The sequence below is a fragment of the Podarcis bocagei genome (genome assembly GCF_964188305.1).
Source record: "Podarcis bocagei genome assembly, chromosome: 14".
Classification (NCBI taxonomy): Eukaryota; Metazoa; Chordata; class Lepidosauria; order Squamata; family Lacertidae; genus Podarcis; species Podarcis bocagei.
The window spans coordinates 18,537,592-18,555,696 of NC_138139.1; the positions used below are offsets into that span (position 1 = coordinate 18,537,592).

Here is an 18,105-nt window from a genome sequence, read left to right on the forward strand (position 1 = left end):
GGGACCTTAGAATTCTTATAACACCACACAAATGGAGTTCCTGAAGAACGCCATCGTTCTTGTGAACATAAAAAGCATGAGACGGGGAAAGACGTTTTTAAACCAAGGCATGATGTAAACGTGCAAAACTTGTTTTCTTTCCAGGCTTCTCTTGGAAAAAGGAAAAGGTAAATTTGCACCGAATGGAGTGAAGCTCCTTCCAATTCTATCCCACTGCTCTAAAAACATTACATTTATCTTCCCTTCAACCAAAGACTCGCCACTGCCTGCATCTCTGTACATGGCCAAGGAGGAACTGCAATAATCCATCACCTAAGCATGGAAAGGCTCACTGAATGCCGCACACCAGATTTCCAATACCGAGAGCAAGGTCTGCTTTCTCGCTGCCATTCCAAAATGTAAAGATATTGCTAATGTTAGCACAATTTCCATGCCCTACAGGGGATGTCGTGTCGCATAAACTGGCCGGACGTATGTCCTTGCAAGTACTGAAGCTTTGAGCTATCTGGCCCTTGATGCTATCATTAGATGCAGCTTTAATGCTATTTGCTTAACAGATGTTTGCGCCTGCCCCTCTCACATGCTGTGAAATTATCCCAGGCGGTGTTTTCAGAGAGCCTGTGCATCATCTAAATGAATGCTCTGGTCGAGGGAGATTCATTCTGTTCCTTTGGCACCGTTTAGAAAAATCAATTTGGTGCCAGTAGAAATCTGCAAACTTGACAGCTGCAGGCCTGAAGCTGTGTTTTGATCCGGGCGGCTCTTTTCCAAAATTCCCCTCTGTAAAGCATCATGTTCCTGTTTCAATGCACTGGCAATAAATAGAAGGTTTTATGATGTCCAACAAACAGCTACAGTTCCTCACTTTTGAAATGATACCAAAGAGTTTTCAGGGACTCCACTTCTCTCTCTCTTTTTAAGAATAGGCAACATCTAGAACAATTCTGCAAAGTACTGAGAACTGGGGGGAGCCATTTCAAACATGGAGAATCATCCAGACAAAGTTAACTAGATGGTAAGCTAGTCTTCCGGGTAAATGCAGTTAACCATGGCATTTACCAAAGCCCCTTTAGCAGATGACTTGGGATGTATGCACATTCTGATCCATGAATCATAAACATCAGGGGAAGAATTCAAGGTACTACATTGGCACTACACCAGTCAACAACTGACACCACCAAGTTGGATGACCTTAAAACAAATCTCTCCAATCTCTTAGGGCAGCACTTCATCAAATCACCAGCAAAGAAAATAGCTTTCCGCAGAGACTGGGAGCCAGACAGCTGTCCATCTTGTAGCACTGGCACCTGCCATATGCATAAGCTGGCAGAGTTAAATCAATCAGCTCTCCCTTCTGAAGGGAACTTTTATCACTGCAGTTTTTAGGCTTTTTGCTGAGACAGAACTAATTTTGTGGGCAGTGTTCAGCTATGACTGATTTATCTCTTTCGTCGCATTTTCTTCCCATTTGTCTTCATCGTAAATACCTTGCTCGCCTTCGTAAGACACATTCGATAGTCAGAGCTCAGGAACACACCAAAATCCACCACCGCTGAAGAACCATGTTGGTCCCAGCCCCAACAGGAAGCTTTTTATAGTCCTTTCTGAGCAGGAGGGCTAAAGATCAGCTTAGGTGGTTGGGCATGATGGAGCCAGTCCACAACCTGAGAAAACTTCACTAAATGCAGCATACAGTACCAGATTTCTAGTAGTCCACAAATTTCTTGCCATCTCTCCTCTGTTCAGAATAGATGGGATGGTGGGTGTCCGATCCTGATATCCTGTGAAATGTGGGTATGCTTCAACGTAGGACAGGCTGAGTCAGCACCAACAGGTACTGAGCAGGAAAAGCAAACAATCTCTGTGTACTGTGGATTTTTGAGGGCACCACAGGAGGTCCTGGTGAACACCTTGGTGCCCAGGAGTGCCACATTGGCAACCCCTGTACTTGGAAAACTAAAGCAGACACCCAATTTATACACGGGCTTGAGGGAAATCACTCAATTCGTACAACAAAAGCTCCTGGGATTTGAGCAGCTCCCTAAACTCAGGTGAACAGGGTTGGAAAAAAATGATTCTTCTTGTGGTACCTTAAAAACCTAACAGATTACTGGTAGTTTAAACTTGAAGAGTAAACATTCATCAGATGTATGAAAATGCTATCCACCTCTGGTATAAAGGGTAAAGTTAAAGGGACCCCTGACCATTAGGTCCAGTTGTGGCCGACTCTGGGGTTGCGGCGCTCATCTTGCTTTATTGGCCAAGGGAGCCGGCGTACAGCTTCTGGGTCATGTGGCCAGCATGACTAAGCCGCTTCTGGCAAACCAGAGCAGCACACAGAAGCGCCGTTTACCTTCCTGCTGGAGTGGTACCTATTTATCTACTTGCACTTTGACGTGCTTTCGAACTGCTAGGTTGGCAGGAACCTCTGGTATACATGGATATACAGGAGGGAAACATGTAAAAAAAACCCACATTAGCATTCTTATTTACAGAGGCAGTCAGTAAATGCTCAGAAGCACCACCTCTTCTAGCCAGTTTACAAATAAAAACGGTCACTGGAGCTATGTGGTAATTTGCAGTACAGAAAATGCCACTCTCTGCCACAAAAATTGCCTCTCAAATAGATTCACATTGATATTAATGGAATGCAGCACTGAAGACAACTAGATTCACTGTTTATTGTTTTAAAAATACTGTTAGTAAAAATGCCAACAATTAAGCATTCTCCATAGATTTTGAAACCTCCACAGCATTTTAGAAATATGGAGAGATCCGCAACAGTGTTATCTTCAATTTCTCCATGCCCACAAACAGCAAAGTCAGAAATATATTTTTTAAAAACAAAAGAGAGAACATTTAGGGTCCCTTCTTCCTCTTTCTCCCCTCTGGGATGTCCTCCAAAGAAAACAATCAGACAGGTCTGGCTGGGAGCACTTTTCCAGAACATTCGCCAAAGCCAACGCGATAACCGTTTCCCTGACAGTAGCCTGTGGGATGAGAAAGCACATACACAGGAAACGATAACTGTTAAAAGCAGATTGAGGAAAATGTACTAAAATGATTGAGGAAAACTGCAGAACATATGACACACAAAAAACTCCCTCACTTGTTAAGATAAGTAGCCCAATGATGGAAAGAAGAAGAGAAGAAGAAGAGTTTGGATTTGATATCCCGCCTTTCACTCCCCTTCAGGAGTCTCAAAGCGGCTAACATTCTCCTTTCCCTTCCTCCCCCACAACAAACACTCTGTGAGGTGAGTGGGGCTGAGAGACTTCAGAGAAGCGTGACTGGCCCAAGGTCACCCAGCAGCTGCATGTGGAGGAGCGGAGACTTGAACCCGGTTCCCCAGATTACGTGACTACCGCTCTTAACCACTACACCACACTGGCTCTCTAGTCCTGTCCCTCCCTAAAAAAAATCCTGGCTACACCCATGACCATCTATTTACTGTTGTCTATCTTATATATAGGCTTCCCTGGTATCTCTGATAAATAAGTCATCCCTCAATAAGTTATTTGCCTTTACTTCATATTCTTTGTTTCAGTCTAGTCATCCAAAAGGCAAAGCAGAGCCTTTGTGATCGTGGCCCCACCGCCGAGGAAGGAATTTCCCAAGGTTGTCTGCCAGAGTGCTTATTTTGTTTTTGTTCTTTTCAGAAAGGCTCTTCTGGCAACAATTCTATTTTATTGCTAACTGACTTAAGCAACGCATCTGGGCACCAACTGTGTTCCATATGTGCTTATGGGCAATTTCCCTTACACCAGGGGCAGGCAACCTCAGGCCTGGGGGCTGCATGTAGCTCTCCCACCTTCTCTGAGCGCAAACATGAATTAGCATTTTCTTGCCGCATTCAGAATTGCCAGTGTTTCCTCCTAACCGGACATGTGCACTTGCTAGTTGGCACCAGCTATCAAGGCCATTAATCAAACCATCATATGTGCAAAAGCCAGTCAGAGTGGACAATACTGAACTTGCCGGGCAAAGAGTCAGGCCTGGCTGAAGGCAGTTCTCATGTTCCTACTGTCCTTGTTGTGTCCTTTTTTTGGAAAGTTAAAGAATGTCTTTTAAAAACTATTAGGAACTCCAGGTCAGGGTAAACACAGTTATCTTTTTCAATGAGGTTGTTTCATGATAGATCATCCCATTTTATTTTTTTAAATTAACTACTGCATCTCAGATTTTGATTAAAATCGCTGTACTGGATTTGTCTCACATGTCAAAGTCACCAGTGTGAACAAATACTTCCTATGCCTTATAGTTTTCAAGTTATGGGATGTGTGTGTGTGTGTGTGTGTGTGTGTGTGTGTGTGTGTGTGAGGAATTAGGGGTCCTTAAGCTTAAGCTTCATTAGTTTCATACAGTGGTACCTCAGGTTAAGTACTTAATTCGTTTCGGAGGTCCTTGCTTAACCTGAAACTGTTCTTAACCTGAAGCACCACTTTAGCTAATGGGGCCTCCTGCTGCTGCCGCGCCACTGGAGCACGATTTCTGTTCTCATCCTGAAGCAAAGTTCTTACCTGAAGCACTATTTCTGGGTTAGCAGAGTCTGTAACCTGAAGCGTATGTAATCTGAAGCGTGTGTAACCCGAGGTACCACTGTACTAGATATGTCCTTGCCTGTGGCCAACACTTTGGGGCGGCCTGCAGGGACTTGCAGCATGCCCATGGCAAATCCTGACACCTGGTATTTTTTAACCCATATTCAATGGTTTCCTATGCACCAGGGCTTCAGAGCACTCCCGAAAACGTCCTGTTCGCCTCCTCCATCAATGCTTCCAGGTGTGCTAAAAATAGCACCAGTAGGAAGCAGACTGTGATGCTTTTGGCAGCCAAGGAGCAAAGGATCACTCTTGGTTGTGCCAGAGGCATCACAGATATCACAGCAAGCGATGGACTGAAGGAGATTGCAGGACGAATTCACATAAGCAGGTCAGCAGCCATCAGCCTGAGATTAACTGGCGTCGCTTAGCTGCATTCGCTATTTGGCTCTACATCTCAGATATGGAACATTTAAAAAATAATAATTTTTATTATTATTAAAGATTTCTTAGTTTACAAAGATACATGTTGTCAGGGGTTCAGGAGCAGAGACGCAGAGAAGGGAGGAGACAGAGAGCGAGGGGGAGGAATACGAAGGAAAGATGAGTGGGGATGACGAACCGAGATCGCCGAGCTTATCCAGTGAGTCCGAGGATTCCCAGAAGGGAGCGCCAGCGGTCAGAGCAAGGGGGGAAAACAGGGGGACACCCCAGGAAGAAGGGTCCAGAGAGGAATCAGAGAGCAGCAGTTGGAGATCGGGACCCACGTACCCAGCCGGGAGCAGCGGGGAGGAAGGGGACCAGATATCGGGTTCCGGAGGCTTTCAGAAGGAGGGAGGGCATGAGTCAGGAGTAGTCACGCCCACCTCGGGGAGCGACGAAACGATCAAGAGGAAGGTGGAGAGTTGGGCGCGCGCGCCAAGTTCAAATGTAGCGGAAGCTGGCGCAGCAAGCAGCCCAGAGAGTGAGCCAGGTCCCAAAGCCCGCCGCAAGGAGGCGGAAGGGTCAGGGGGGGTCCGCGTCAGAAGAGAGTAGGAAAGAAGAGACCCCGGGGGGCAGAAGGACCCAGAGACGGAAGGAAAGGCGCAGGAGGTGGAGCAAGGCTAGGGTATTAAGCTGGTGTGCTAGAGGCGGAGACTCAGACGGGTCTTCGCCGGTCTGACCTAGAAGAAGTAGGGCTGCACATTGCAGTTTGGAAATGGAACCTGTAATCCAATAAAGACTCTTTTAACCTGAACGCTGGCTAGCGTGGTCCTATGTGAGCTGGGACTGAGTGGCAGCCCTGACAGTAAGACCCGTCTCTTTAAAGCTTCGGACACCTGATACCTCGCAGCGGAGGCAGAAGCAGCGAGAGGAGGAAATTGGTGTTTGGGAGCGAGCTCACAACGGTTGGCAGAGATGACGGAAGCAGAGAAAATTTCAGCGCTGCAACAGGCAGTGACCCAATTGAACGCGGAGGTACAGGCATCCAAGAAAAGGGAGGAGGATGCGGCAGCCGCCTACAGAGATCTCCACGCCAGGTTTGAAGCATTGGTTAAGCATGGGCAGCCAGGACCCAGACCGGAGGGGGTTGGGTTGGCACGGAGAGCAGGAGGGCTTGTGGCTCACTTCGATGGGAATTTACAACAGTACCCCAATTTTCGAGCAGACGTAATGTGCGCACTGCAACTGCTGGCGAAAGACTTTAGGGATGAGGAAGAGAAAGTGGGGTTTATACTATCCCATTTGCATGGGGATGCGAAAGCGTGGCTACGCAATTTGTGGAGGGATAAAGATCCGGCGCTTCAGAATGCAGATGCCTTTATCAAAGCGATGGATGCGTGCTTTTTATCTACCATTGACGTGGATCTTGCCCGACGGGAGATTCATGGACTGAAACAAGGGAGGGCGAGCGTACGCCAGTATCACGCCCGCTTTTTTGCGCTGGTCAGTGCCTTAGAATGGGACCGGGATTCGCCCCCAGTCAGAGACCTCTTCTGGGAAGGTTTGAGCAGTGCTGTTAAAGACGAAATTGCGAGGGGGGAGACGCCCCGGAGCACGCAGGAGGTGGTCCAAAGGGCGCTGACTGTGGGGGTGAGGCTGGAAGAACGTCCATGGTGCAGAGACGAAGGACGTGGAGGGCGCGAAGCAGCGAGAAGTTTCTCTTTCGTTCCCAGGGAAGCTGCGCGTGCGCAATCCACACCTCCGCCAGGAGGGGGAGTGGAACCTATGGAGGTGGGAGGCGCCAGGGCTCAGTCAGCTACCAGAGCCCCTGCACAGGCGGCAGTCAAGACTAAACCTCCTAGAGGGACCAGGAAGTGTTATATATGCGACAGCTCTCAACACTTGGCGAAAGAGTGTCCCCAGAGGAGCTCCAAGCACACTGCAGCCTCCGCAACGGTGAAAGCGGCCACGCAACACAGCGAACAACAGCAGGGAAACGACGATGTCTGGCTGGAGACAGAGGCACTGGGGCCCAGCCAGACGCATCACTGAAGCAGTCCCCAGCGATCTTGCAACCCACGGACCCCCTCCCACCCAAACCAGTAGTGCAACTCACAGCATCTCTCCAGCTGCCCGATGGCGTCACTATCGAAGTGCCGCTTTCTGTGGATTCTGGAAGCAACGCAGACTTTATAGCGCAGGATTTTGTGGAGCAGCACGCTATACAGCTATTACCGGCCACTCTGCCCCTGCAAGTCGTCACAGTGGATGGTAGAGAGTTGCTGGGGGGGCAGGTGGTGAAGCAAACGCCGCCAATGGTGATGCGCCTTGGCAACCACAGGGAAGTCATCAGTTTTAACGTCACCCGCCTGTCGGACACACCCATTGTGTTGGGCATGAGTTGGCTGGACAGGCACAGTCCGACACTGGCTTGGTACCAGCGACAGCTGATCTTCGGCTCCTCTTACTGCGCAGAACACTGCATCCTGCCCGAACAGGAGGGAGAGGAGGAGGAATCACAACTGCAGTTGGGAACGTTGCAAGCAGTCCCCCACAAATACGCAGACTTTCTGGAGGTCTTCTGCGAGAAGGAGGCAGACAAGTTACCACCGCACAGGCAATATGACTGCAAGATTGACCTCCTACCAGGGGCGACGCTACCGAAGGGGAAGCTGTATTCCATGTCGGAGGATGAACTACAGGAACTCAAACAGTTCATAGATCACAATTTGGAGCGCGGTTTCATCCGGGAGTCCAGGGCAGTAGGGGGCAGTCCTGTTTTCTTTGTGAAGAAGAAGGACACGCCCCAAAAAAGGCTGGTGGTGGATTTTCGCCTCTTGAACAAGATGACCAAGCCCTCTGATTTCCCCATGCCCAGGATTGACGACCTACTGGCGACGGTACGCAAGGGACGCGTGTTTACCAAGTTGGACCTGCGAGGGGCGTACAATCTCATCCGCATGAGGGAGGGCGATGAGTGGAAGACAGCCATGTTCACGCCTCTGGGAACCTACGAGTACAGAGTGATGCCGTTTGGATTGCAAAACGGTTCTCACTGTTTTCAAGCTTTCATGCATCATGTGTTGGCGGGACTCCTCTACAAGAAGTGCGTCTGCTTTCTGGATGACATCCTGATATTCTCCGAGTCGCAGCAAGCGCATGACCAGGATGTTCGGGAGGTGCTGGAGAGGTTGCAGCAGCATAGACTGTACGCCAAACTGGAGAAGTGCCAGTTCGACACGACGGAGGTGGATTTCTTGGGTTACAAGTTGTCGGACAAGGGGCTAGCCATGGACAGCGCCAAGGTTCGAGCGGTGTTGGATTGGAAGAGCCCGCGCAACCGGAAGGAGGTCCAGCGGTTTGTCGGCTTCGCCAACTTCTATCGCAAGTTTATCAAAGGGTTCGCGATGCAGACGGCGGCTATTACGGACACGCTAAGCTCCAAGAAGAAGAAATTCATCTGGACGGAGCAGGCGGAGCAGTCCTTTCAGGCACTCAAGCGTCTCTTCGCGTCGGAAGAGCAACTGCTGCATATCGACCCCAGCAGACCGATGCGGGTAGAGACAGACGCGTCCGATAGAGCAGTGGGAGCTGTCCTGCTGCAGAGGGACCCACAGGGGGTCTGGAGGCCGGGAGCGTTCTACTCCAGAAAGCTCACCAAGTCGGAGCAGAACTACACCATCTGGGACAGGGAGTTGCTTGCCATTCATGCAGCCTTCAAGGCGTGGAGACACTTCCTGATCGGCGCCAAGCACACGGTGCAGGTCTGCACGGACCACAAGAATCTGGAGCACTGGCGCACGGCGAAGTTCCTGAACCAGAGGCAGATACGTTGGGCGGAGTTCTTTGCTGACTTCGATTTCCGAATAGAGTACGTCCCAGGCGACACCAACATCATGGCGGATGCACTGTCCCGAAAACCGCAATACCTCGAAGAGGCGACGCCAGCGGCAGCCATGCACATCTTCGTGCCAGCTGCGTGGGCGTGCGCTTCAGCCACAGTAGACCTGGATGCGGTGCGGCGGGTGTTGCAGGACGACTCATTCGCGCAGGCGAAGATGGCCGAGGTGCACAAGGGCACAGCGAAGAGCGACGAGTTCCAGATACGGGACGGCTTGCTCTTACGTAAAGGGGCCATCTACGTGCCGGGAGATGAACTTCGCGCCAAGGTACTGCAGCAGTTGCACGACGCACCCACGGCCGGGCACTTTGGCACGGAAAAAACGGTGGAATTAGTCGCAAGGGACTTTTGGTGGCCCAGACTGAGAGGGGAAGTCGCGGACTACGTCGCGAGGTGCGACACCTGCCAGAGGGCCAAACCGGTGCACAAACCACCGGCGGGACTGCTGGAACCGCTGCAAACGCCGTTTGAACCGTGGGAGAGGGTGGCCCTGGACTTTGTCACGGATCTCCCCAGCTCGAGAGGCAAGACAGCTGTACTAGTGGTGGTGGACTTGTTCACCAAGATGGCACACTTCATACCGTGTGCGAAGGTGGCCACGGCAGAACAAACAGCCAAACTGTTCATAGATCACGTGTTCAAAGTGCACGGGCTGCCGCGGTCTATACTGTCCGACCGCGGTCGCCAGTTCATCTCGAATTTCTGGCAGAAGCTGATGGGCTTCCTGAACGTCAAGATCAACCTGACATCAGCGAGACACCCGCAGACCAACGGGCAAGCGGAGAGGGTCAATGCCATCATGCAGCAGTACCTGAGATGCTATGCCAATCAACAGCCTGCGACGTGGGTGGATTACCTGCCGCTCGCCGAGTTCGCCTACAACAACACGAAGCACGTGTCCACAGGGGTGACGCCGTTCTTCGCCAACAATGGGAGGAATCCCAGAACCTTCCCGGGACTGGACAGAGTGGGGGAAGGGGAACCGCAGACGGCGGACGCTTTCGCGTCTGAGTTGCAGGAGGTCCACGATCAACTCCGACGGCAGCTGGAGCTAGCGAAGCACGCTTACAAGGTGCAAGCGGACAAGCACAGGCGGGTTGGCGAAGAGATCCGAGTGGGAGACTGGGTCTGGTTGGCAGCCCACGCAGTGCCGACCAGATCGTTAGCCAAAAAGAAGTTGGGGCACAAGCAACTCGGTCCATACCAAGTCGAAGCGCAGATCAACCCAGTAGCTTTCAGGCTGGTGCTACCGGAGGGTTCCAGGATGCATCCGGTGTTCCACAGGTCGGTGCTCACTCCCTACAGGACACCTCACAGGTTCCAGGAACCAGGAACAGCACCGAGTCCGTCTCAGGAGCGGACGGAGGCGGGGAGATTGCCACAGCAGGACCCCATCAACGAAGTCACGGAGATTTTGGACTCCAGATGGGGGGAAGACGGAGTGGAATACCTCCTAGCCAGAGAGGGCACCCGGGCCAGTGCTAATAGCTGGGTGCCAGACTACGCTTTGGAGGAACCCCTGCTCAAGGACGAGTTTCATGCCCTTTTCCCACACAGACCCATGCCAGCAGGCTTCTTCGACGACTGGCTGTTCACACCCACACTTTCCTCCAGCACGTTCCATGGCTTCGACTCGGACGGGGAGCCCGCACAGCGCACACGTTCCCCAGAGGGGTCACCGGAGGGTTCGGCGTCCGACACCTCGTATTGGTGGGACGATCGGCCAGAGGAGCAGTGGCGCCGGAGGTGGCTGGAGATGCCAGGTCAAGCGACCGACGCAGAGACTGACATGGACATGTGCGGGGAGGATCTCGGTTTCGAGCACGGCGGCACTGAAATGGAGGCAGAGCAGCTCAACGTTGACGAACGCGAGGAGGAAGACTCGGAGATCTTCAGTTGGCGGCCAGCGACGAGGAGCGAACTGTATCCGGCATTCACTCCTGTGATGATGGAGCACCCAGCAACCACCCTTGAAAGCGGGGAGGGGGGAAGGGGGGGCTTCGAGGGGGGGATGGATGTCAGGGGTTCAGGAGCAGAGACGCAGAGAAGGGAGGAGACAGAGAGCGAGGGGGAGGAATACGAAGGAAAGATGAGTGGGGATGACGAACCGAGATCGCCGAGCTTATCCAGTGAGTCCGAGGATTCCCAGAAGGGAGCGCCAGCGGTCAGAGCAAGGGGGGAAAACAGGGGGACACCCCAGGAAGAAGGGTTCAGAGAGGAATCAGAGAGCAGCAGTTGGAGATTGGGACCCACGTACCCAGCCGGGAGCAGCGGGGAGGAAGGGGACCAGATATCGGGTTCCGGAGGCTTTCAGAAGGAGGGAGGGCATGAGTCAGGAGTAGTCATGCCCACCTCGGGGAGCGACGAAACGATCAAGAGGAAGGTGGAGAGTTGGGCGCGCGCGCCAAGTTCAAATGTAGCGGAAGCTGGCGCAGTAAGCAGCCCAGAGAGTGAGCCAGGTCCCAAAGCCCGCCGCAAGGAGGCGGAAGGGTCAGGGGGGGTCCGCGTCAGAAGAGAGTAGGAAAGAAGAGACCCCGGGGGGCAGAAGGACCCAGAGACGGAAGGAAAGGCGCAGGAGGTGGAGCAAGGCTAGGGTATTAAGCTGGTGTGCTAGAGGCGGAGACTCAGACGGGTCTTCGCCGGTCTGACCTAGAAGAAGTAGGGCTGCACATTGCAGTTTGGAAATGGAACCTGTAATCCAATAAAGACTCTTTTAACCTGAACGCTGGCTAGCGTGGTCCTATGTGAGCTGGGACTGAGTGGCAGCCCTGACACATGTGTTCTCTCTTTTTTTCAAGTAGCGTTTTCTACAGATCAGTTTCATTTGTTGTGAGACATTAGTGTTGCATACAGTGTTAGGTTAGGAAGAAAAGAGGGGGGGGAATGGTGAGTGGGGTGGGGTGGGGTGGGGTTGGGTGGCAATGCCTCTATTCTTCTTCTTAGTGTATGTGTGGGGTTTTGTGTCAGCGTCACAGTGTGGGTTCTCTCACTACTGTATTTGCTTGTTGTATTTTCTTGTCTTTGGTTGGCTGTAGCGAGATTTGTTTTTTTGTGTGAGTGGGGTATGTGTGGGTGTGAGGAAGAAGAAGAGGAGGAGGAGTAGTTTGGATTTGATATCCCGCTTTATCACTACTCTAAGGAGTCTCATGATGACCCTGACATGTACTCTATCTCATCCTACCCCGCAAATGCACTCACCTGTTATAACAACTTCATCTCCATCCTGCAGAAATTTACGAGACTGGCCATGACCAAGGTCAATGGCTTTTGTTCCTTTCCACGACAATTCCAACATGGAACCAAAGTTCTCGGGATCCTTCAAGCAGAAATTGAAAACAGGTACTTAGCATCAGCTCTGCGTGTGGATGTCCTGCTGCTGTACATTTTGGACCCACTGGTTGAAGGAGGGGTGGGGAATTAATTTCAGATCCATGGTTGCAATCCTCTGGGGGCAACCTTCCAAGAGGGATGGACAAAAAGGGATGGAGCAACAAATGCAAGTTTTACCTAGGTGTAGTAAGTGTCAGAGACCAAGCTGAGGAGTACTGCTCTGATGAGGAATGGTGGGCACCTCCCCTTCTCCCTGCTCCTGACCAGGATCCTGAAGCTACCCAGGCGCAGTGGAGCAGTATAGATTTGGAACAGTGGCTTGCAGAGGGGCATAGTTCCGAAGACAAAAGTTGGGATGAACTGGGGGTTGAACAGCAAAGTGAAGAAGAACTGGGAGAGAGAGAGCTAACAGTCTCTCTCTCTCACTGGAAAGTGCCCAGCCTATCAGTCCAAGGTTATGTAGAGCAGATAAGGTGGCCACACAAAAAGCACAATGATTGCTTGATCAGGGAAGTGGGTGGAAACCTTAATGGGGAGCACCTTCACTCTGAGAAAGGCTGCTTTGTTCTTTTGCTGTGATCATTAAAGACTCTTTAAATGGTAAGCGACTCTTTTCACTTTGTCCTGCTTATCTATGGCCAAAGTGGGGGGGGGGGGAGGAAGTCGAGTCCCTGGTGCCTGAGAGTAAGCTAGTTTCTACACACTTACAAACACCCACCCACACAACTATCCTTCATCCAGGCAAGGAAGATCCATTACCAATATATTCCAACCAGGCAAAATACTCCAGCATAATGCAAAGTAAGGCTGGCAAAGAATGTGGCCTGGCAAGATGACCCTGGAGTGTTGCATTTGCCCCTTAGATCTGAGGTTCCCCAACCTTGGGCTAAAGGAAATCAAGGATATTCTTGGATCCTAACGAGTGGATCTCTGCCAGAAACAGCGATTGATCCAGTCCGCTGACGTGCTACGGCTTAGTCACTTGGCTATAATGTAATCCTTTATTCTCTGGGAGATGCAATTGCTTACAGAGCGTTTGTGGGGGTGTTGTTTTTTTTAGAGCTAATGCCTTTAAAATCTCCGAACAGTCTGTTAAAACAAAGCATAGCAAAGCCTTCCACAAAGGTGCCTGATCAAGTACTAAACAGAAGACAAAACAGGAGACAAACCTATTTCAGCATTTTTCTCTCACTGTGCAAGAAAAACAGCTTCCACCCTTTTCCCTCTCCCACTAGAGCAGTGTTTCTCAACCTGTGGGTCCCCAGATGTTGTTGGACTACAACTCCCATCATTCCTAGCCAGCATGACCAGTGGTCGGGGATGATGGGAGTTGTAGTCCAACAATATCTGGGGACCCACAGGTTGAGAACCGCTGCACTAGAGGCAGGTGGTGGTGGGCAGCAAGGAGGGATCCAGTTTGGATTATGACACTTACAGCCTGGACTACACAAACACTACGTCCAGGGGCACCGGGAAATATGAAAACTGCATTTCCCACGGCTCCCAGCTTTCCTGATATGCTATGAATGTGCAACAATTTATGGCTTTGGTACCTGCTTCAGCGGCGCTGTGGGTTAAACCACAGAGCCTAGGACTTGCCGATCAGAAGGTCGGCGGTTCGAATCCCCGCGATGGAGTGAGCTCCCGTTGCTCGGTACCTGCTCCTGCCAACCTAGCAGTTCGAAAGTACATCAAAGTGCAAGTAGATAAATAGGTACCGCTCCGGCGGGAAGGTAAATGTCATTTCCGTGCGCTGCTCTCGTTCGCCAGAAGCGGCTTAGTCATGCTGGCCACATGACCCGGAAGCTGTACGCCAGCTCCCTTGGCCAATAAATCGAGATGAGCGCCACAACCCCAGAGTTGGTCACAACTGGACCTAATGGTCAGGGGTCCCTTTACCTTTAAAAAGGTAAAGGTACCCCTGCCCGTACGGGCCAGTCGTGTCCGACTCTAGGGTTGTGCGCTCATCTCACTTAAGAGGCCGGGAGCCAGCGCTGTCCGAAGACACTTCCGGGTCACGTGGCCAGCACCAGCGCAGCACACGGAAACGCCGTTTACCTTCCCGCTATAAAGCGGTACCTATTTATCTACTTGCACTTAAGGGTGCTTTCAAACTGCTAGGTGGGCAGGAGCTGGGACTGAACGACGGGAGCTCACCCCACCGTGGGGATTCGAACCGCCGACCATGCGATCGGCAAGTCCTAGGCACTGAGGTTTTACCCACAGCGCCACCCGCGTCCCACCCGCCACCCGCCCCTTTACCTTTACCTTACCGCTATCACCCAGCTGCCTTACTTCCAGTAATTCATACTGGATGGGTCAGGAGGAAGCTGTTTTTAATATTGAAGGGGGCACCTCTAAACCCCGGTGTGCCTATGTCATCCTGGGCATGGAAACATCAGAAGGTCTTATCTGGATCTGTTTCAGATCAGACATGGCCTGGGACCCAGTGGACCCACAGGTACTGGACTCCCTATATTCGGATTTAAAATCTAGATTTGGTGGAGCTCCCCATCATCTCTACTGCAAATACGATGCATTGCAATCAGGGTATGGTTAATTAAATGCTTACAGGCCCACTAATAGTTCCAGAGGCCAGGAGGTCTCCAGGTCTGAGGTTGCAGCCATTGACGGTATGGTGAGCCAGTTGCTGTTTCATGGTCCAGTACATGTGCTGCAAGATAAAAGAGAGGAGAGGGTTTTAGAGTGTTGGAGATACATGGGGTGTTGCCCTATACAAGGTCAAGCTGTTTCTCCATCTAGCCCATGACGGCCTCTTATTGTCAGCAGCTCTCTCCAGGGACTCAGCCAGAGATCTTCCCCACCACTGGGTCCTTTTAAAATAGAGGTGTCTTGGATTGAACGGGGAAACCTTTTACATGCAAACCACCTGCTCTGTTAGTGAGCTCCTCACTAATGGGGGAGAAATTAGGGATGGGGGAGAAATTAGATTCAGTTTGCATTTAGAGATAAACCTATATAACTGGCATTCTCCAAAACAATGCACGCACCAAAACATGGCCATCCTTCAAAATTTGCACTTTCTGGATTTTGTAATGCAATTCCCCAGCCAAGTAATGTGTACCAAAATGCTTATAACTAGGGTAAAGCATGCATATAAATGCATATATTTATTAAAATAACAGGCATTATAACATTAATATAATATAATATAATATAATATAATATAATATAATATGCACACATAACATACATGCATACCTAACATTTGTGAAAACACACACACAGAAAACAGAATTTTACTTCCACTAACTAACTGAGATTCTCAGAAGCCTCCCCTTTCTGCTTTTACACCATTCATACCATATGTACTTAGGCACTCAATAGGTGACAATGTGGCTCAATGACTGGTGTGAGGTTTGTAGCAGTGCCCACTTCAAATCCTGTCTCAGCTGAAAACACGGGAGAGAAAACATTTCTTACCTTAAAGTTTGAGCGGCAAATATTAGCAGGCTTGCTCATTCCATCTCCTGAAAACAAATCAATAAGTTTGCAGTAAGGAGGATTGTGAGGACTCAATGTTTTAAATACCATCACCTGTGTCCAAGTAACTGCAGTCAACATAAATATGGATGAAGCAAATGTGTGAGAGTTGTTCTGTGTCTGATATTCATAGAGATGGGCAATCCCTAGGTTTGGATGGCGGCTTTCTGGACAATACACTTTAGATGCAACTTTATACTTTTCCAATCTCAGTACTACAGAGGAGGATGCGGGTGGCACTGTGGTCTAAACCACTGAGCCTCTTGGGCTTGCACATCAGAAGGTCGGCGGTTCAAATCCCCACGATGGGGTGAGCTCCCGTTGCTCTGTCCCAGCTCCTGCCAACCTAGCAATTCAAAAGTACACCAGAGCGAGTAGATAAATAGGTACCGCTGTGGCGGGAAGGTAAATGGCATTTCATAGAATCATAGATTCATAGAGTTGGAAGAGACCACAAGGGCCATCGAGTCCAACCCCCTGCCAAGCAGGAAACACCATCAGAGCACTCCTGACATATGGTTGTCAAGCCTCTGCTTAAAGACCTCCAAAGAAGGAGACTCCACCACACGCCTTGGCAGCAAATTCCACTGTCGAACAGCTCTTACTGTCAGGAAGTTCTTCCTAATGTTTAGGTGGAATCTTCTTTCTTGTAGTTTGGATCCATTGCTCCGTGTCCGCTTCTCTGGAGCAGCAGAAAACAACCTTTCTCCCTCCTCTATGTGACATCCTTTTATATATTTGAACATGGCTATCATATCACCCCTTAACCTCCTCTTCTCCAGGCTAAACATGCCCAGCTCCCTTAGCCGTTCCTCATAAGCCATCGTTTCCTTGCTCTCTGATTTCCGTCACGGTGTTCTGTTGCACCAGAAGCAGTTTAGTCATCCTAGCCACATAACCCAGAAAGCTGTCTGTGGAGAAACACCAGCTCCCTCGGCCTGAAAGCGAGATGAGTGCCACAACCCCATAGTTGCCTTTGACTGGACTCAACCATCCAGGGGTTCTTTACTTTACCTTATAGATGATGTTTCACTTGCTCATTTTGTCCATAATCTTTTCACCGTGGTGGAAGTACGAGAGCAAGAATCCAAATTTACAGTAAGGCAATGTGCAACTCCAGCAGAATACAGACTGAGGTGTTTACAGTTCCTGTCATAAAACTGCTCAGGCAAGGGAGTTTGACTCCTTTTACACACAGAGAGCGTTTCGACAAAACCATAAACCTTTTCCTCTGGGATTTGCCAGAGAATTTACTCCCTATTTCTGTTCCAAGGTAGAAATTGTCCTTGCAAAGATATCTTAGGAGTGCGTACTGAGAAGGGAGATCTAAAGAAAACCCTCAGCCGGTGTGAGAGTTTAATGTAGCTTTAATTGGTAGCTCCTCTTAGTTTTTATCGCTCTCTGGTTCAAATGCCTGATCTAATATTCTTGTTTCTTTTAACTCTGCTAACGTTTTGTGTTATGCTTTATCTTCAGTTCATCAGCTGCTTTGGATACTTCTTGCAGGAAAAAAAGCAGGGTAAAAGTAATTAACCCAGCCAGGAGGGGAAAACTGGAAAGCGCAAATTGGAAAGCTGTGTATAACAGGCTTTTGCACAAAATGCTGAACATCACAGATGGCTTGGATAAAGGATGGGGAGCCTGTGGCTTTCCAGATATTCTGGGACTCCAACTCCCATCAGCTCCAGTAAGCATGCATGGCTAATGTTCAGGGATGATGGGAGTTGTAGTCCCAACATCTATTTGGTGTGCTGGAGGGCTTAATGTCTGCTGTTGCTCCACCCCCAAAAACAGCCATTGCACAGGGGTATACAGATTGAAAAACTGAGAGATGCAATTACCACATGGAACTTTTACGTATCAACTGCATCTTAATTCCTGCAGGGGAGTTTTGTTCATGCAGGAATTTTATGATGGTGAAATAGGAATTAAATGAAGAAACCTTTGTGTATGGAGTACACTTCTCACATTAGGACTCTGCTAGAGTTGCCATTTGTTTCTTATTTCAAGGAAGGCTTCCTCATTTATTTGTGAGATGTAGCATAAAGGTTAAAGGCAGGCATAGGCAAACTCGGCACTCCAGATGTTTTGGGACTACAACTCCCATCATCCCTAGCTAGGCCAGTGGTCAGGGATGATGGGAGTTGTAGTCCCAAAACATCTGGAGGGCTGAGTTTGCCTATGCCTGGTTAAAGGCAACTTTAAAGTATTATCAAGATACTATCTTCTGCTATATCTTTTGAGAGGTTTTCTTCACTCTGCATTTGGGCACCTCTAGGACCTCCTGATAGAGGGACGTGGGTGGCGCTGTGGGTTAAACCACAGAGCCTAGGACCTGCCGATCAGAAGGTCAGTGGTTCGAATCCCCGCGATGGGGTGAGCTCCCATTGCTCAGTCCCTGCTCCT

General features: G+C 50.0%; 1 protein-coding gene across 1 annotated transcript in view; it reads right to left on the reverse strand.

Annotated features, from left to right (window-relative positions):
- Nucleotides 1–2,657: 2,657 nt before the first annotated feature.
- FAH (fumarylacetoacetate hydrolase) overlaps nt 2,658–18,105 on the reverse strand; it is a 37,742-nt gene continuing 22,294 nt past the window's right edge. Inside the window, exons 11-14 of the mRNA XM_081171236.1 lie at nt 15,640–15,686; nt 14,768–14,869; nt 12,064–12,181; nt 2,658–2,990 (exon numbers count right to left, since the gene is read on the reverse strand). Coding sequence (XP_081027362.1) covers nt 2,914–2,990; nt 12,064–12,181; nt 14,768–14,869; nt 15,640–15,686 — 344 coding nt within the window. The 3' untranslated portion in view covers nt 2,658–2,913. The remainder of the gene's footprint in view (nt 2,991–12,063; nt 12,182–14,767; nt 14,870–15,639; nt 15,687–18,105) is intronic.